The sequence below is a fragment of the Mytilus californianus genome, unplaced genomic scaffold, assembly GCF_021869535.1.
Source record: "Mytilus californianus isolate M0D057914Y unplaced genomic scaffold, xbMytCali1.0.p SCAF_6, whole genome shotgun sequence".
Lineage (NCBI taxonomy): Eukaryota > Metazoa > Mollusca > Bivalvia > Mytilida > Mytilidae > Mytilus > Mytilus californianus.
Window position 1 is genome coordinate 109775316 of NW_026262712.1, and position 19716 is coordinate 109795031.

The 19716-nt window shown below is 32.1% G+C and overlaps 1 protein-coding gene across 1 annotated transcript; it reads left to right on the forward strand.

Moving 5' to 3' along the window:
- The first annotated feature begins 1441 nt into the window (after nt 1–1441).
- LOC127704846 (zinc finger protein 208-like) lies at nt 1442–13832 on the forward strand. The gene is made up of 4 exons (XM_052209070.1): nt 1442–1564; nt 3908–3991; nt 5362–5512; nt 9380–13832. The coding sequence occupies exons 2-4, from the start codon at nt 3941–3943 to the stop codon at nt 13123–13125; spliced, it is 3948 nt and encodes a 1315-aa protein (XP_052065030.1). The 5' UTR covers nt 1442–1564; nt 3908–3940; the 3' UTR covers nt 13126–13832.
- The last annotated feature ends 5884 nt before the right edge of the window (nt 13833–19716 follow it).

Genomic DNA, 19716 nt, shown 5'->3' on the forward strand with positions numbered 1-19716 from the left:
GCTTTATGGGGGTTTAAATTTTTAAGGAGTTTAATTATGCCATTGATATTAATGGTTATATCTGGCATGGTGGGGTAGGGACTTTTAGGTTTATGTGGCATTGAAGTTTTGTCTTCTTTAGTAAATGCACTTTTAAATTGTTCATTTAAAATATTTGATTGTGTTTGTGGATCACTATAAAGTAATCCATCTTTACCTCTCAAAGGTGAGACTCCTGATGTTTCAGTCTTTTTCCCTTTTATGTTTTGCCAAAATGATTTTGGTTTTTCCTCCAGTTGTGGACTTATGATTTCTTCCATATATTTACTTTGGGCTTTCCTAATTTCTCTTTGAGCTGTTGCTTTAAGCTTTTTGTATTTATCTTTGTGGATTTGTTTCCCAGTTTTTTTAGCTTTATTAAATGCTCGTCTTTGTTTTTTTACATAAACTATCAATTTCTTTATTTGCCCAGGGATTTGTATATTTAGATTTTGTCATTTTACTTGGTATATTATCATTGATGATTTTTATTATTCCATCTCTAAACTTAATCCACCACTGATCTATAGTAAGTTCTAATGTGGTCTGGCTTAGCAGATCATATATAAATGATTTGGTTATATTTTTAATTTTTTCTAAATCTACCTTATTCCATAAGAAAATTTTATGGGGGCATTGCGTAGCTCTTTTAGGCTTACAAATTGCATCAACCAAAACTATTTACACAAGTTCTGTCATATCGTATCAATTGAGAGATACAGACGCTGCTGGAATGTTGCTACATAGAAAAGAAAAGTTCACATTTGGGAAAATGAAATTGATCTTTTGTTATTCAGTTTTATTATCAACCGACCCCATTGTCTATTACTAGACGTACAGCAAGATATGAGACAGACTTAACTATATCTGTGGTATCCTGTATTTCAAGTTGGAAGGACTAGATGCAGTCAACCGGCCAAACTTTCACTTCATTTGAACTTTGGTGGATAGTTGTGTCATTGACAATAATTCCACATCTCCTTATTTTTATATGGCGATAAATCATGGCAATGAGAGGACACCATGCATGTCATAGGAATAATGGAAGAAGCTGTCAAGACAAAAAGAGAAGCACAGTTGGCTCCAAGGGGACTGTCTATTGAACACGTTATCCAAACGTATTAATTTTGTTTTCAATTAAGCAACCAAGCATCTTGATAATGTTAGTTTTAGTGAATTTTTTGCTTGAATCATAGTGTTTTTTAACAAAATTAATGTGCTTTACGTTTAAGAATTGTCATTTGATTATATTGAAGCGAATATAATAAAATATTGAAATAAATTTTGTAGTGAAAATTTAGATGAATTTCAATAAATACAAGTCGTATTACCACAGACAGGAAAATAACATATAGAAAGAAAAACGTTCGGGTCATCCGACACAAATTGTGTGTTACCCGGGACTGTGCAAAAGGTTTTAGCAGTTCTTTTCGGTGGAGTGCGGCGGTGACATTTTTTTTTACCAGAGGTTAAATTGCTGAAAACACGCTTGCCACCGAAATATATAATTTTGAAAAGACTGAATATGGAAGAGGTTATCTTTCAGGTTTGCATTTAAAATGAAACAATTAGTGTTAAGTTTAAAACTGGTGTATGGTGCACCTCTCACCACAGTACTGGCTGGTATATCCTAAAACCTTGTATTAAATGCATAATGCAAACAATGTTTTGAAACAAGAATGTAACACCCTTATTCTAAGAAAATGAAGTAGAAATAGTACATGATGATAACTGTTCTTTGACTTTCCTCAGATTGTTTGAAAAGTATTTTGGTAGATTATTGGAGTTTTATTAGGAAATGTTTGAGCTGCCACTGTGCGTCATGTTACACAGGGCACACCCTCCTAAAATGGAGTATGGAGGATAGATTTGTAATGTACGAATATTAAACCAAGGAGGATTTTTATAGTAAGATACAAATCTTTGATTAAACATATCTATTTTATTTGCTGAAAGGGTTATAGCAAAAAATTAAAATAGCCTCTCAAGACCTCATAAATATTTGGACTAGTAATAATGTAGCTTTGCATATTTTGAACCACTAAATAAATTGAAATCAAGATTTTTTTTTCAGAAAGTAATTTATCAGGTTGGGAGAAATTCCCCAAATGAGGGATACCCCTAAAATGAGGGACTATCCATCAGACAAGGAGTGATTTTTCTGTTGTAGAAAAGAAAGAACTTAGCCTTTTCAACTTAAAAGGGGGATATTTCATTATATTTGAAACAACTTTTCTAAAACATTGGAAAAGAGTGGTCCTCTTATTTTCAATGATAAAGAAGATTGAAGTCCATGAATATTCCAAAATTCTTGGACATGGTTTGTCAATAAAATACCAGATAGACGTATTGTTCTTTGGGAATCACAGTCCATATTTAGTGACTATGACCATGATGACATTGACAATTGACTTCAAAATCAATAGGGCATTCTTTCATTATATACACCTAATGTGACCATTCCAGAAGAGAGGCCCTTCATGGGGGGTGTCCAAGTAATCATATAATCACATTTTTTTGCCAATATAATCACATAATCATTAATTATTTTTTGAAACAAGATAATCAAATAATCAAAAAAACAGTCCTAGATTATCAAATAATCAAATAATCATGGAAGATTAGGTCTGGTAATCAAATAATCACTATAAAAACGGCCAAGTAATCACATAATCAAAAACCCCATGAGGAGGCTCAGAAGATACAAGATATTTTATACCATATGTCTAGCCTCTAGGTAAGGTTGCAATCTCAAATGTAGTATTTAAAAAGCACTTTCTGAACAAATTTTGGTGTATTTTAGTGCCTACATGTTTGATCTTGACCTTTTATGTGGTGACCACAAAATTATAAGAGATTTTCCCCTTAATATACATGTATGCGACCATACATCTACTAAGTTAAGTTACAATCCCATTTAAAGTTTTTTGATTTAGCATCTGGAAACCAATTTTCTGCACACATATCAGTCAATTTTAAGTATTGTAACTATGATCTGACCCCAAATTCAATATGGATCTTCCTCTCATAATAAGTGACAATATATTTAAGTAAGGCTGTATTTGATTTGCAAACAATTTTTTTGGCACAAACTTCTATATTTTTTTAACCAACAATCTTGACCTTTGACATGGTGACCTCAAAATCATTGCAGATCTTCCTCTCTTTATACATGTATGTGAGAATTTATGCATGTACATTGTACATGTACATTGTGTAATCTGATATCAAGTATTTAAGTAAGCATATGTAAAAAAAAAAATTACTGGCAGACTGACAGGTCAAAAAGCTATGTATAGGTAATGACTATCCCTTATATGAGTGGAAAATTTCAAGATATAATTTTTTTTAAACCACTTTTAAGTACAAAAGAGCACATATTTAGATTATTTGCAGAAACTGATTGTGTGCAGAAAAGTGGTTTATTATCATTATCTGCTAGAAATATACCACAAGTGTTTAGAAAAATGGTTTCCAAATGCTAAATCAAATACTAAATATGGGATTTAAAATGTAATTTGATATATGATCACTTGCATACATGTATATCATGTATAATGTGTATATACATGATATATATAAATAGAGGAAGTTTCCTATTCCTCTATATCAATGGTTTTCATTAGGCTATGTCCATATGGGCAAATAGACTATTTGATGACTACCAGTCATGAATGCATACTAACTGTTGATTCTTTTATTTTTTATAATTCCAGGCATAATGTATTGTTTTTCGACAAATCTTTTGTACATGTAGTTCTGAATTACTATGTAGAATTTATAAAATAGAATTTGAGAGTTTGATTAAATTTTGCAGTAGATCTTGCATATAATTTCGAACATAAATTTGGTTGAAAAATATTTTTCACAAATGTATTATTTATTTCAGTTTTAGAGTTATAAAAAAGACAGGTGACATACAATGGAAAGGGCAGACCTTGTGTACAAGCTTGTTGATGAACTAGAACCTGTGGTAATTATAGCATATATTTATTATACCCCACACAACAAGTTGCGGAGGGTATAATGTTTTTGGTCCGTCTGTTCGTCCGTCCGTCAGTCCTGTTTCTTGTCATCGCAACTCCTCTCAAACCACACAACAGAATTTCACTAAACCTTTTTAGATAATAAGGACATACTATGTAGTTGTGCATATCGACAGGAAATTACGATTCAATTCTTTTTCTAGGAGTTACGCCCCTTTGAACTTATTTACTTTAATGTACTACTGCAACAGTTTGTCATTGCAACTCCTCTCAAACCACACAACAGAATTTCATGAAACCTTTTCAGATAATAAGGACATACTACGTAGTTGTGCATATCGACAGGAAATTACGATTCAATTTTTTTTCCAGGAGTTACACCCCTTTGAACTTATTTGCCCAATATACTACTGCAACCTTTTGTAATCGCAACTCCTCTCAAACCACACAACAGAATTTCATGAAACCTTTTCAGATAATAAGGACATACTACGTAGATGTGCATATCAACAGGAAATTACGATTCAGTTTTTTTTCCAGGAGTTACGCCCCTTTGAACTTATTTGTCCAATATACTACTGCAACCTTTTGTCATCGCAACTCCTCTCAAACCACACAACAGAATTTCATGAAACCTTTTCAGATAATAAGGACATACTACATAGATGTGCATATCGACAGGAAATAACGATTGATTTTTTTTTCCAGGAGTTACGCCCCTTTGAACTTATTTGTCCAATATACTACTGCAACCTTTTGTCATCGCAACTCCTCTCAAACCACACAACAGAATTTCATAAAACTGTGTAGATAATAAGGAAATACTATGTAGATGTGCATATTGACAGGAAATTATGATTCAATTTTTTTTCTGATACAATTTTTTTTTCTTACACTTATTTTATTTCTCCAATGACAATGTGGGGTCGTGGGGTATGTGATCGCGCTCACTAAGGTTCTTTCATTTAGAATGAAATATATTTTGCTACTGAATCCAGTTTAAATCAACATTTCAATATACAAATTTATTTGACTTTTACAACCATAAAAGATAATTGAGATGTACACTCTATGGTTTAAATCAATGAGACAGCAATCCAGACATGCCCAAAGACAAAAAATACCATATTTTGAATTCATGATATTTTTTTACTACCAAAAATAAATGAATCCAAAGTATTAGGAAGGAGAATACACTTTTCAGAAGTAGTTTGTCAAATCTATGGACTGACGTGAGATTTTAAAAGGTATCTCGAAAAATGAACTTTATATATTTTATAATTGCTGTGTTGTTTGGGATACTGGAGTTATAGAAATATAGGATGGTGCATCTTATTACTTCCTGGTTATTTTGTAGTTAGAGAAGTATGCCTCCACAGGGATTGAGGTAGCTGTACTGATTAGTAAAGTCAACGACAATGTTGTTGGTTACCAAGGAACAAAGTTAGGCAAAGATTTCCTGGAACAGAATACCTTCTTTACAGAGACGTTTAGGAAGTTTTGTAAAGGTAAATATGATGTTCATGTCTCAGTAAAAACTAACTTTATCTTTATGACTGTCCCACTATCACCAATGCCTTCCAACCATACCACATAAATGTATATATGATTCAAACAGCAATTAACCAGACATATACATACTGTAAATTCAGAAATTAATGCGAGTTTTAGGAAAATCTGCATTCAGATATAAGTATCAGATAGCAGATAAAAGTTCTTCTTATTGTGATTGTCACCCAGTCTCATTACTTCAAATTCAAATTCAAACTTTATTGTCTTATAAATTAACTTAAATATGATATGTGACTTAAACAAAGAAATTATCAAAATTTTAGTCTTAATAAGATACATAATTTTTGATTAGTTGCTATTGGCTTTGAACTAGCTTTTGGTAACTGTGAGGTCTCTCAGATCTGTACTTTGTGGCTTTTGTGCTTTTGTAAAGATTTTTATGTGCTTTGTATCAATCTGATGAGTTGAGCCTTTTTCAACTGAGTTTTATAGTTTGTTCTTGCTGTCCCAGGTTAGGGGGAAGGTCTGCTGACAGCAAACATGTTTAACCTCACCACATTCTTTCTGTGCCTGTCCAAAGCCAGGAGCCTGCAATTCGGTGGATGTTGTTTGTTGCTGTATATCATTTTTGTTTTTCATTTAAATATATATCAACCCTGAAATTTGCCTATTAGGTTAGTGCAAACAGAGAAAAGGAACTTTATACTGTAATTTGCTTTCAATTTATCAATTAATCCCCTTTCTGAAGAACATTAATTATGCAATAAGTAGTCTATATGACAACTTCCAAATGCTGTAATGTATTGTTTTAAAGTAAAAACAGGCAACTAGGCCCCTGCCTTTTACTTGTCATTCAAAACATTTGAAAATTACGTATTTGGGCTTATAGACCACCACTTTTTACTTTTTTGAGTGGTTTAGATCTTTTTGATTGATAGCTCAGCAATTTTTAGCTCACCGTTCCTTAGGAACGGTGAGCTTTTGCCATCACTTCTGGTGTTAATTGATTTCAAACATCTTCTCCTCTGAAACTACTGAATTAATTCCAACCAAACTTAAGCTGAATGATCCTTAGGGTATCTTGAATAAAGAGTATGTTTTATTTTCTGTTTCGTCAAAAAACATGGCCACCACCATGGCTAAAAATAGAACATAGGGGTAAAATGCAGTTTTTGGTTTATAAAAAACCAAAGCATTTAGAGAAAATCTGACATTGGGTAAAAATGTTCATTAGGACAAGTTCTATCAGCCCGGAAATTTTCAGATAAATCTAACAACCCATTGTTGGGTTGCTGCCACTAAATTGGTAATTTTAAGGAAATTTTGCAGTTTTTGGTTATTATCTTGAATATTATTATAGATAAAGATAAACTGTAAACAGCAAAAATGTTCAGCAAAGTAAGATCTACAAATAAGTTTTGTATGACCAAAATTGTCAATTGACCCCTTAAGGAGTTATTGCCCTTTAAGGACAATTTTACACAATTTGTTTATCATGTTTTCTAACTTTAAAAAATTTTCTCCTCTGAAACTACTGACCAAATTAAACCAAACTTAAGCTGAATGATTCTTAGGTTATCTAGAATAAAGTTTGTGTTTATTTTCTGTTTCGGACTTTCCTCTGAAAACATGGCTGCCATGGCTAAAAAAAGAACATAGGGTAAAATGCAGTTTTTGACATATCTCAAAAACAAAAGCATTTAGAGAAAATCAGACAAGAAGTTAAAGTTTTCATTAGGTCAAGGTCTACCTGCCCTGAAATTATCAGCCAAATCGGGTATCTGATTTTTAGGTTATTGCCCCTGAATTGATGATTTTAAGGAAATTTTGCAGTTTTCAGTTATTATCTTGAATATTATTATAGATAAAGATAAACTGTAAACAGCAAAAATGTTCAGCAAAGTAAGATCTACAAATGAGTTTTATAACCAAAATTGTCAATTGACCCCTTAAAGAGTTATTGTCCTTTAAGACAATTTTTCACAATTTGTTCATCTAATCTAGTTTGCTTACTTTAAAAAATCTTCTCCTTTGAAACTGCTGAATCAATTTCAGCCAAACTTGGGCTGAATGAGTTTCAGAGTATCTTGTATAAATTTTTTAATTTATTTCCTTGTACGTCAAGAAACAAGAAACAGCTAAAATGGAACATTGGGGTAAAATGCATTTTTTTTCTTTTGAAGAAAATATGACAGATACAAAGAACATTTAAATGGCATTTTTAAGCCACTCATTAATATATATTGAAAAGCAAAAATAATCATTGATGAAAGATTTAAGCAGAAAACTACAGGTGAGCGATTCAGGCTCTTGAGAGCCTTTTGTTAAATAAACATTTTAAATTAATTATTAGCAATTTATTGAAAAAATCTTGCAAAGAGTAAATTGTTTTGACTTAAAATGAATGTTATTAAGCATCTCAAAAATGTTTATGATAAAAAAGACTACCAAAATAGTTTCAATAAGATTTAAGATGTTAGCTTAAAACTGAATTAAAAGAACCCATCATATGTGATTATTTATTTCTCATTAACTGTTACATTGTTTGTATATTTTTTTGACAGGGTTCTTAAAAAACAAGCTTGGAACTTATCAAGCATATATCCTGCTATCAAAAAAGAAAAGTTTTAGTAAGCTCACACATTTACAACATTGCTATATCATGCATATGTTATTTTAAATTTGTATTATTCAAAAATAATTTTTGCAGTCATATATTGGTATGACGTTGGCATCGTCGTCGTCGTCCGAAGACACATTGGTTTTCTCTATGAAATTTTACCATAAGGTTCAATATCACAAAAGGAAGATTGGGATTGATTTTGGGGGTTATGGTAGCAACAGTTAAGGAATTAGGGGCCAAAAAGGGGCCAAAAATAAGCATTTTTCTAGTTTCCAGACAATAACTTGTGGAACGGTGTATGGATCTCTCTGAAATTATACCACAAGTTTCCATACCACAAAGGGATGGTTAGGATTTGCTTTGGGGGGTTATGGCTCAAACCGTTTAGGAATTAGGGGCAAAAAAGGGGGAAAAACAAGGGTGTCCTGGTTAATGGACAAATACTTTAGTACAAAACATAATTTAAAGCAGTGTATGGGAGGTAATTCAAATACATCATTTGAATTACCTCTCTAACACTGCTTTTTAATTATGTATAAAGTAATGGTTAATGAACAATTAAGACAATTTAAAAGCAGTGTAAGGGAGGTAATCCAAATACAACGTTTTGATTACCTCCCTTACACTGCTTTTAAATTATGTTTAAAGAAATGCATAGTGTATTGCACAAAAGCAAAAAATTGAATATAAATTCAAATCATATAATCAATTCTTAGTTCTTCTGTGTCAGAAACCTTTTATTTGTCAAATATCTAATTACAATCCAAATTCAACCTGTATCAAGCGCGAATATTGCCTCCATTTTTGCCCCAACTGTTCAGGGTTGGCTGCAGTCGTATCCAGCTGCAATCGGCAAAGCAATTTATATAGTGGCATTACTACCAGTTCATATCAGTTTGACGACTATTTCAAGGCCCTGCCCCCTAGGTCATGGTCCAGTAACTTTCAATTAATAAACAATGTTAGGTTTTCTGCTTAAGTTAGTTTGATACTATCTGTACATCTGAGTTTGTTGACCATTTTGAGGCCCTGCCCACTAGTTCATGGTCCAGCAACTTTGAATTTATTAACAATGTTGCTGTCCATCAGATTGTCTTTTTCTGAATTTTATGCAGACAGGCTAGACATATCTCTGTGTCAACAGTATTGTCTAGATCATAGCTAATGCCCCTTTAACATATGATGCACGAAAATCCATCAGTACTTTTATAAAGAAAGAATTTGAATTGTTTTTTTTTAGATTACTGGTATGGAGCTGACAATGTAGTAACATATTCAACACCAATAAAAAAGATGAAGATTCAGAACTCAGATGACAATAATGAAGATGTAAATGAAATTCATGATGTAGACTTTATATCCGGAGATAATAGCTCAGTTTTGAGTGGTCTGGAAGGCTTTGCTTTACTTGATGGACAGAAAATATCAATTTCCACACTTATAACAGATGTAAATGAAGAAAATAAAAATAAAATCATATTAAAAACCACAAAGTTGGCACAGAACAACTCAAAACAAACAAAGGGAAAAACTGAGGAGAAGAAAAAGATTACAAGAAAGGCTAGGTACAGATGTCATATTTGTGATGAAGCTTACTTCAGGAGACCACACAGACTTAACATACACATGCATGAATTTCACAGCAAGGAATTATCTGAGAATGAAATGGAGGCATATCCCTTACCTGAAGGATATCAGAAAAGGATAGAAGTTCCAATCAAAAAAGATTACGAAAAATCACATAAAGGTGTCCCTAAAAAGAAAATAACAGTCACACCCTTTGATGAAAAAAAACATTTGACATACAGATTCCAGTGTGATGAATGTAATCTCAGATTTAAGAAAGTGGAGAAATTTAACATGCATAGAATCCAGGTTCATAATCAAGAGGAAGTTACTGAAGACTATGGGATATGTAAAGATGGCTACCAATGTAAATATTGCCCAAAGGTTTTTGCATCTCGTTGGAACCTTCAGCGACACATTGATATTCACCTAGGGAGGAAGAGATTTAAATGTGACGATTGTGACAAGTTTTTCTTTAGACGAGAAGAACTGGCAAGACATAAAGTAACACATACCAATACACGCGATCCAATGAGAGGATCTTATGGAAAAATCCAGTGTTACAGCTGTGGAGAACCTATGAGGTTAAAGGCTGGAGAAAATTGTTCTATTCCCTCATCACATGATAATTTGAGAGAAAAAATTGCTATTGAGAGTATATTAACATGTAAATATTGTGATGTGACATTCAAAGACCATGACATCTACAAGCTTCATTTGGCAGAGCATGAAGGAAAAGGAAAAGAAGTCTTGTCAGAACACGATTACATGTATTTGACAGATCCAGCAGCAGAAGATGAGGCAGAAAAAGAAGACTTTTCACCTGAAAGTATGGAGGTGGATGATGATGCATCCAAAGGGGTTGATAAAGAAGACCAAGATATAGAGCCCATAAGTGCAACTAAAGATGACAAGTCAGAAATTGAAAATTTGAAAGACAAACAGAAAGAATTAAATGAAGGACTAGTTCCTGAAGAGGAAGAGATGATGCCTACCGTTATAAAAATTGATGAAGATCTGAATAAGCCAAGGAAAAGGTTTTCAAAGTTAAACTATGAGGGAGCCTTCAAATGTAAAATCTGCTTCAAATCATTTGTAACTAGATTTGTATTGGATCGACATATGATGATACATACAGGGACAAAGAAGTTTGAGTGTAAAATATGTGATTCAACTTATTCAAGGAAAGACTTGATGGAAAGACATATGAAGAGAAAACATTACGCAGAGAAGGTTTTAAAATGTAACATATGTAACATAATATGCAAAGATGAAGTAGGTCTAAACTACCACATATCAGTAAAACATGAAGATGGAGATGTTAAATTAGAATGTACAATTTGCTCTGCCACTTTCAGTAGAATCAAATCGCTGAGGAAGCATAACAAAAAATGTCAAGAAAAAGTAGATGAAGATTTCATACCCATTATTATAAAGCAAGAGGTAACGTTGCCAGTTGAGGAACGTAGTAGTAGTAGAAAAAGAAAACCACAAACATGGTTTGGCTTTGAGGATGACAATGAACAAAAGCCTACCACTAATGAAGCTAAAGTACAGAAGTCATCAACTTCATCTCCTGCTGTTAAAGAAAAAGCAAAAACTCCAAAGTCAACTAATTCCTTTGCTGATAAAAAAGAGAAGACACTTCAGAATCCACATGCCATAGAGGGATTTGAATTTTCCATTAGTGACAAAGCACATGAAAATTATACATGCAATATATGTGTAAAAAGTTTTCGATACCAGAGTGAATTTGTAAGTCATCAACTTATCCATTCAAACAAAAAGGTTTATCCATGTGCAATGTGCTCGTTAGTATTTTTAACACCCATGAATTTCAAGAAACATTTAGAAAAACATAACAACAATGGCCATTTTGCCTGTGACATCTGTACATTTTTAACAGATAGTATGGAACATTTATCTAGACACAAGGGTATACACAAGGAGAAGACACCAAGCAAACAGGAAAGTACGGGAATCACAAAAGACCCTATAATCTGTGAAGAATGTGGAAAAGAATGCTCCAATATTCATAGGCTAAAGCAGCATCAACTTATTCATTCTGGTGAGAAACCACATACATGTTCTACTTGCAATGTTGGTTTCCGTACTCTTGATACTTTGAAAAATCATGAAAAAACCCACTTAGAAGGAAAGCCTTACCTATGTGATGAATGTGGCAGATCATTTCATCAAATGTCAACACTTTTAACTCATCGTCTTATTCATGAAAAAGCGAAATTTGACTGTCAACTTTGTAAGGCAAAATTTAAAAGACATTCTGGATTGAAACACCACATGATTTCAATACATTCTGACCACCCAGACACTGACACAGAAAAAGCATTGAAGTGCCAGATTTGTAATAGACTGTTTCCAACTAAGAAAGGTTTAGATGGCCATCAGAGAATCCATTCTGGGGAAAAACCTTACAAATGCAGTGTTTGTAACAAGAAATTTTCAGATTCTAGCAATCGTAATAATCATGAAAAAACTCATATCAATTCATCAAAAAAGCATCAATGTTTCAAATGTGAAAAATCTTATACACACCGGAGAGATTTAATTGTACACATTGAAAAACTTCATAAAGATTATGTAAGAAATGAAAATGAAGAAGGAATTGACATTGAAACAGTTGAAAGGGAAAATGACGATGTCAAAGAGGATGAAGAAAGTCAGAAAAGTTCATCAGAAGTGGATTTAGTAAACAATGAGAAGGGAGATAACTCTGAAGTGGATTTAGTAAACAGTGAGAAGGGAGACAACTCACAAGTGGATATAGTAATCAGTGAGAAGGGTGATAACTCAGTATGTGGCCAGGAATCAGTATTAGCAACATTAAATCTGGAGAGATGTGACAGTAAAGTTAAAAGCTCAACTAGTCCTACTTCAGATCAAACAACAGAAAAATCAAAATTAGATGGAGATTCAGTGGAGCAAGAAGGTGCTGACATGAGCAGTAGTATAGAAATTAACAAGAAACAAACTGATCAAGAAAATGATAACACAAATACTGGTTCTCTATGTGTAGAACCAGTTAAAGACGACGAAGCAAGTTCTTTGGGTCATGTTGATCAAGGAAGCACTTTAACCAACACAAGTTTGTTGATCCCTAGCCAACAGTCTGATAATGCTGAAACACAACAACAGTCAATTGAAGCCTCTACAAGCATGACAAGCTCAGCTGTCAAGTCTTTATCTGCCAGCCCACAATTTACAGGTCTGATTGAACCACAACTTCAGTCTGAATTTTCTGATTTGTCTGTAGAAGCTCAGAGTGTGGTTCAGAATGTTCTTCTTCATAGTAGTGACAGCGATAATGGTCCATCAACAATATATGTGGTACAATCTGAAACAGTGTCAGAGGGAGCTCAACCTGAAGTTCTGTATTTGATAACTGAAAAAAAGCAGTAGCTGAGGGAATAAAGATATAATGTTTGAATTGAAAATGACAGAATTGCTTCATGCAAGGTGTACATGTAGCTAAAGTTGTGCATTATTGTCCAGGTTTATATAGTGATTATTGACTTTTTTTAAGGGCATTGTCAAAATATTAAAGAAATTTCTTCATGATTTGCATCATGAGGAATTGTGCATTTTGTTTTTTGCTTTCTTAGAGTTTAAAGTAAGGTGGCTTTGTGAATGCAAAGTGTAAAACTTTGAATGGAATTGATCAAATTTATTGAATTGCATTGTATCATATGTAAAGATTATTTTCTCATTGGTTATTTTTTCTGTTAGAGATAATTAAGACATTTTGCTGTATGCAGCTGTATGTAAGTTAAGTTTATTTGACTTTTTACAGTAATGCAATGTTTATGTTTGTATATATAGTCAGCTTTAGTATAATCCAATCATGATCAGTAATGAATTAATTTCTGAGACACAATTTAAGTTTCCTAGGACAGTTAATATTAAGAAGTATGAACATAAATGTTCCTCTCAATAATAATAATAATAAAAGAATCATAATTCTTTATTTAAAGAGGGTTACACAATTAGCTATAAAACTAATCTTCCCTGTGACCCTCATAAAATACATTGAAATATAACAAACAGAAAATTACAAAATAATCAAACAAAAACACACATAACATGCATAAGAAAAATCATATAAGAAATTGTTATGAAATATACAATTTTCAAAACCGTTAAAAATGATGAATTCATATAGCATTGGCATCATTCAGATTACCTGAACAATATTTAAAGTTTAGGTAAGTGTGTGAAAAATTATTACCGGTATGCATATACAATTGCAGAGTTTCTTAATGTTCCAAGTATTTTTTTTAAATCTTTTTTGAATGAGCTTGTACTTGAGGTCGATTTTTTCAGGGATATTGGTAAGTTATTTCATAAAATAGATCCTGAATATATAAAAGATTTCTTATACAGCTCTGTTTTGGCTTTTGGAACTTGCAATTTTTTGCAAGACATATTCATCAAACAATATTGGTTACTTTCTGGTATTTCTTTAAATTTTTCGGTTAAATATACAGGGGCTTCATTCTTAATGCATTTATGCATCAAAACAGATTTATGGTATGAGATTCTGTTCTCTACTAAATTAGTCCTGCAGCCATTTTCCACAATTTTATTATTTTAACTAGCTCATTTTTAGCACAACTCCAAATAATACAACAATAATCTATCAGTGGGAGAATAAAACCATTATAAAATAATTTTTTTTAATCAATATTTAGAAATTTTTGATCTTCCAGAGTAAATGAAGTCTAGATGATATTGATGAACATAAGTAATTAACGTGGCCTGTCCATGACAGATTAGAGTCAATTCTAACACCAAAAAGTTTTTCGATTGATGGTTTTTGAAGAATATTATTCTCAATAGTTAGAACTTGAATCAATGTACGTTTCAGTTTCAAATTGCAATATAGGCATTCATTAAAAAATGTCTGATAGGACAACTTTTAAAAAAATGCATTAGAAAAAGCTGCTGAGGGTCAAATATTTTAAAATACAATGTACTTATAAAGAAATTTTTTAGGACATAAAACTGTATATATTAAAACGAATAAGACACATATCCTGACATTTGAAAGGTGTCCTATATGATACTGAGGGGGGGGGGGGGGGGGGTCCACTCCCTATATACAAGGTGATAGGATGTACCGCTGGAATAAGTCACATTTTCCAGCTTGAAAATATGTGAATAGGTGGGGAAAACTATCTGAAATATATGATAAGGTCAATAAAGTTTCCATTACTTGTTATATGAAAAGCTCTGTAATTTTTTCACAGCCGAAAGTCTTGCCGTAAGTAAACATTATATTAGGAATCTGAGCCTCAGATCTGAGCTCCCAGCAAAGTTGATATTTTTCTCTATTATGCTGTAATGTGATTCTCGTGCGCTCTTGAACTCAGAATTAAAATATTGAAAAAGGTTACATTTTTACCTAGGCAATATATGAGTATACATTTTTAGATCTAGATTATATGAAAAGGGTGGGATAAAAGAACCCCAGGGAACCTCCCCTATCAATTAAGTATTTTAGTGCCCCCCTCCCCCCCCCCCCCCCCCCCCCCCCCCCCCGATATGATATGTGCAAAAAGTAAAATCTGATTATGTTTTTCTCATTTGTTATGTTAACAAATGTGTATTTACCACAGGCACTTGTCTCAGAAAAAAATTTCCTATATACCTTAATATATTTACTGTTGAAATTGTATACTGTTACCATGTAATACTTGCAAATGTACATGTCTTTTGTGAGTCAAAATTTTTTGTTTGTGTATTTCATATATGCATGTTATAAAAGTACAAAATGTACAATTATAATCATGGAATTTCTTGAACCAATCTTCAGTGTATAGTTAATTTCTGTGTATTTTACATATGCAGATGATTAGGAGTAAATTTTGTTGTTGTATATATATAACTTCAATAAAACTTCTTCTAAATGTTGTGATAAAATTAAGTTTAAATTTGTAGCGAAAAGTATGATAGGATTTGGAAATAAAGGGGTTGATCTAGGGTGTGAGAAAGTATTGGTTATTTTCTTTTAGGCAAGTGCAGTGAGGCAAAGTTTTCTGAGGACTATTTATATTTTTCCTATCATAAGAGGGGGTATACAGTGTACACCAATACACCCCAAACTGAGCCCCCTCTGAATAATTAGCAAATTGTCTGATATATTTCCATTTTACACTTGAAAGTTTCAATAGTGTCCTCCACAGGATTCAATTTAAGTTGTTGTCAACAGCAACAACCCCTCTTCAGAAGATTCATGGTCTTTGATTGGTACAGGTAACATTATGTGGATTCTATACAATATTTTTAGGAAGTTTGATTCAATCTTTTTAAAATTTCAAAATATTGTTTCTCATGACAAAATAGAGGTCCAGATTAGTTTTGAAAATGTTCACCTTTGCCATATAGACGTTATTGTCCTTAATTGCCTTTACTTTGACAATCATAAATGTAAGAAACACACTGTTAGATGTCATTTGACAGCCTCTTGTTTTAGTATTTTTTTAATGGACATTTTATAATATCGACATTGTACATACCTTTTACCTTTGAATGCCACTACATTTTACTGTGGTTTTTTGTGAACCATTTTTTTAAATTGTTATATGTGTGATTTTTGGAGAAATGTACATACCGGTATGTAGTCTTGTAGATAATGATAATATTATTATATTACTCCAGTTAATTTTTTGATTCCCATTCAGTTTTTATCTGACCTTGTGTGAAAGGCTGGTGTGTAATATTGCTGTCACTTGCCATCTGTTATCTTTTCACGTATCAACTTTGAAATGACGGGAGCCAGTAAAATTTTTTTTTTTAAATTTCAAAGCTTTGTGTGTATTTTCAATGAGGTCAAATTATTCACTTGCAAGTGGATAATTCATCAGCGATGTTTATTAGCTTATTTTGAACCAAATTGGCTGCTAAAAGCAAATTATTATTTCACTATTTCACTTTCATTAATGATTGAACAAAAACAAATCATTGGTGGCCTTGGGCTGTTTTCTGTTCATTGGTCGGGTTGTTAATAGATATAAGAAGATGTGGTATGAGTGCCAATTAGACAACTGACTCTATCCAAGTCGCAATTTGTAAAAGTAAACCATTATAGGTCAAAGTATGGCCTTCAAAACAGAGCCTTGGCTCACATCGAACAGAAAGCTATAAAGAGCCCAAAAAAAGACTAGTGTAAAACAATTCAAACAGGAAAACCAACAGTCTAATCTATATAAAAAACATGAAAAAAGAAACACTTATGAACCACATCAACAAACGACAACCACTGAACATCTGTTGTCTCTTTGACACATTCCCCATTTCCATTCTCAATTTCATATTTTATTTTTTATGCCCCCGCCGTAGTGGTGGGGGCATTAAGTTTTACCCTTGTCCGTCTGTACGTACGTCCCAAAATTGGTTTCCGTTCTCTAACTTAAGTTTGCCTCAACCAAATGTTATGAAACTTATACACAATGCTTATTACCACAAAACACAGATCAAGTTTGAATTTTGGTGGTGTCACTTTAACCGTTCTAGTGTTATGCCCCTTTATAAATGGAAAAATTGCAAAATATTTAGTTTCTGTTCTCTAACTTAAGTTTGTGTCAACCAAATGTTATGAAACTTATACACAATGCTTATTTCCACAAAACACCGATCAAATTTGAATTTTGGTGGCGTCACTTTAACCGTTCTAGAGTTATTCCCCATAAAAAATGGAAAAATTGCAAAATTTTTATTTTCTTCTAAATATCAAGTAATTTTTAAAATTGGAGTTATCTTCCTTTGTCCATGATTATAGTTGAATCAACTACAATCAATGTTTTATACAATGCAATGTTTAATTTTGACTTCCACTGATAAAACACAGATCAAGTTGAATTTTGGTAGTGTCACTTTAACCATTATTGAGTTATGCCCCTTTATAAATCGAAAGATTGCAAAATTTTTAGTTTCCATTCTGTAACTTAAGTTTGCCCCAACCAAACATTATGAAACCTATACACAATATTCATTACCACAAAACTATGATCAAGTACAAATTTTTTGTTTCCGTTTTCTAACTTTAGTTTGCCTCAACCAAATGTTATGAAACTTATACACAATGCTTATTACTACATAATACAGATTAAGTACGAAATTTGGTGGCGACACTTTTACCATTCTTGTTTTTTATATCTCCTAGCTCATGCCCCTTTAATTGAAAAAGGCTAATTTCAATTATTTTATAAAATTTTAATTAGTCGTTTTTGAATTCAATTATAATATGAGATGTTTTTTTGTTTTTTTAATTAATAAACTGTAACATATTCAAATAAAAATGTACATACTGAGGTCTTTTGCCTTATAGTTCACCTTTACAAATCTATCAGATTTTATATCATCTTATATGAATATTTCAGATAAATAATAATAGAAACAATGTATTAGTTCACAGAAGCCTTTTCAACCCTGATAGTTATAATACAAATATAAATTTAAATTGTTAGCCTTGTTTTTTGACAAGTTTTTTTTTCAACCCTAATCATGCTTATAGTTAAAGACTTTTGATCAACAATTTTAAATTTTTATTTAATTAAAAAAGCTTATACCTGCTTTAAAAGAGCTACTGTTTGTCCCTTGATTTCTGTAAAGTATAAAAAAAAAATCATAAAAAATGTTGTACTTTCAACAAACAGGAGTAGACATTTGATTGATTGTTGGTTGAGTAGAAATTTGTATCACACCTTTAATTTTCTAAAAGTCTTAAATGTCCCTTCACTTTATTAGCATGGCACTATCTCACAAATAATTTTGCATGATATGTCCTAAAAGGAAACAGATGATGACAACACAAGATCAGATATAATTATACTTCATGTTAAAATGACTTATTTTGATTGGTTGGTTAATATGAGGGAGATAATTTACTTTATCCTATGGCTAATAATCTATTACCATTCACAGATACGCTTGATCAATTGTGCGCTATATTAAATACGGATGGTTGTTATGTACAAAATGTCATATTTTATTACTTTGAATTTGAAATTTGATAGACAGTAAAGAGGGTGACAGAGCAGATTGCTACCCCCTCGAAAAAAAAAATTGGCTTCTTCTCAATAAGCAATGTTTTCTTGTGGTAACAATCACCTCTACAACCCTCTCAGCTATAGGTTATTTATATAATATTTAATATTACCACTCAAGTGCATGCTACTTTTAAGTTATACATTGGATGTCTGACTTTAAACTGAAATTGCATACTCAATATGAATAAACGAGATTTGGGGTGTATGTCAATGAAAGTAAAGTTAAATTAAATCTCTTTTAGCAATAATAAGCTTTGACATCAGGCTGTCCCAACCAATCCCCAAATTAGGCCATTTGACATAAGAGCTTTCAAGGTCTTGGTCATGGTCTTTTCTAGTCCCTTAATCCTGAAAATAGGTTTGTTTCTTTGATTTTACACATTTTCATTCATTTTATGTTGGAGAATTCACTAGTGCTGATTATGAATACACAATTGACAAACAAGTATAACATGATTTGATATTTTTCAAAGGTTATAAATATCCAAAACTTGTTTCATCAAAAGGTAAAGTGTAGACAAACCACTGAATTTATTGTACGATTTTATCATTTACCAAATAATCTCAGTAGTCAGAAGAAGCAAAATGTATGTTTGAACATTTACATCAATGCAGATATAAAACAACATCGTTTTTTTTGTGTAATGAATCCAATACCGGTATATAGTGGGAATTGTATGATTGTTAGTAGCTGACTTTTCGAACATATTTATCCACCATCCTTTCTTCAGAAGAAATGGGGATAAACTTTCCAGAATTGGTAATCTGTTTTGAGTACTCCGTATAAAATCGTATAATACTTTTAAAATATAAACAATATCAGCTGTTTCATAGAGAACTTAATTTGCTACACTTGTACAGGAGTGATTATATACGGTATAATGTAACTTTGGAATGCTTTAAAAATTTCAAAATGTTTAAACTTGGACATAATATATTTGTA

What these genes read in the sequence shown, in the direction of transcription:
- LOC127704846 (XM_052209070.1), top strand. Translation starts at nt 3,941, where the DNA reads ATGGAAAGGGCAGACCTTGTGTACAAGCTTGTTGATGAACTAGAACCT. An exon ending in TTGATGAACTAGAACCTGTG is followed by an intron (nt 3,992 to 5,361) that starts GTAATTATAGCA and finishes GTTATTTTGTAG; the next exon opens with TTAGAGAAGTATGCCTCCAC. An exon ending in GTTTAGGAAGTTTTGTAAAG is followed by an intron (nt 5,513 to 9,379) that starts GTAAATATGATG and finishes GTTTTTTTTTAG; the next exon opens with ATTACTGGTATGGAGCTGAC.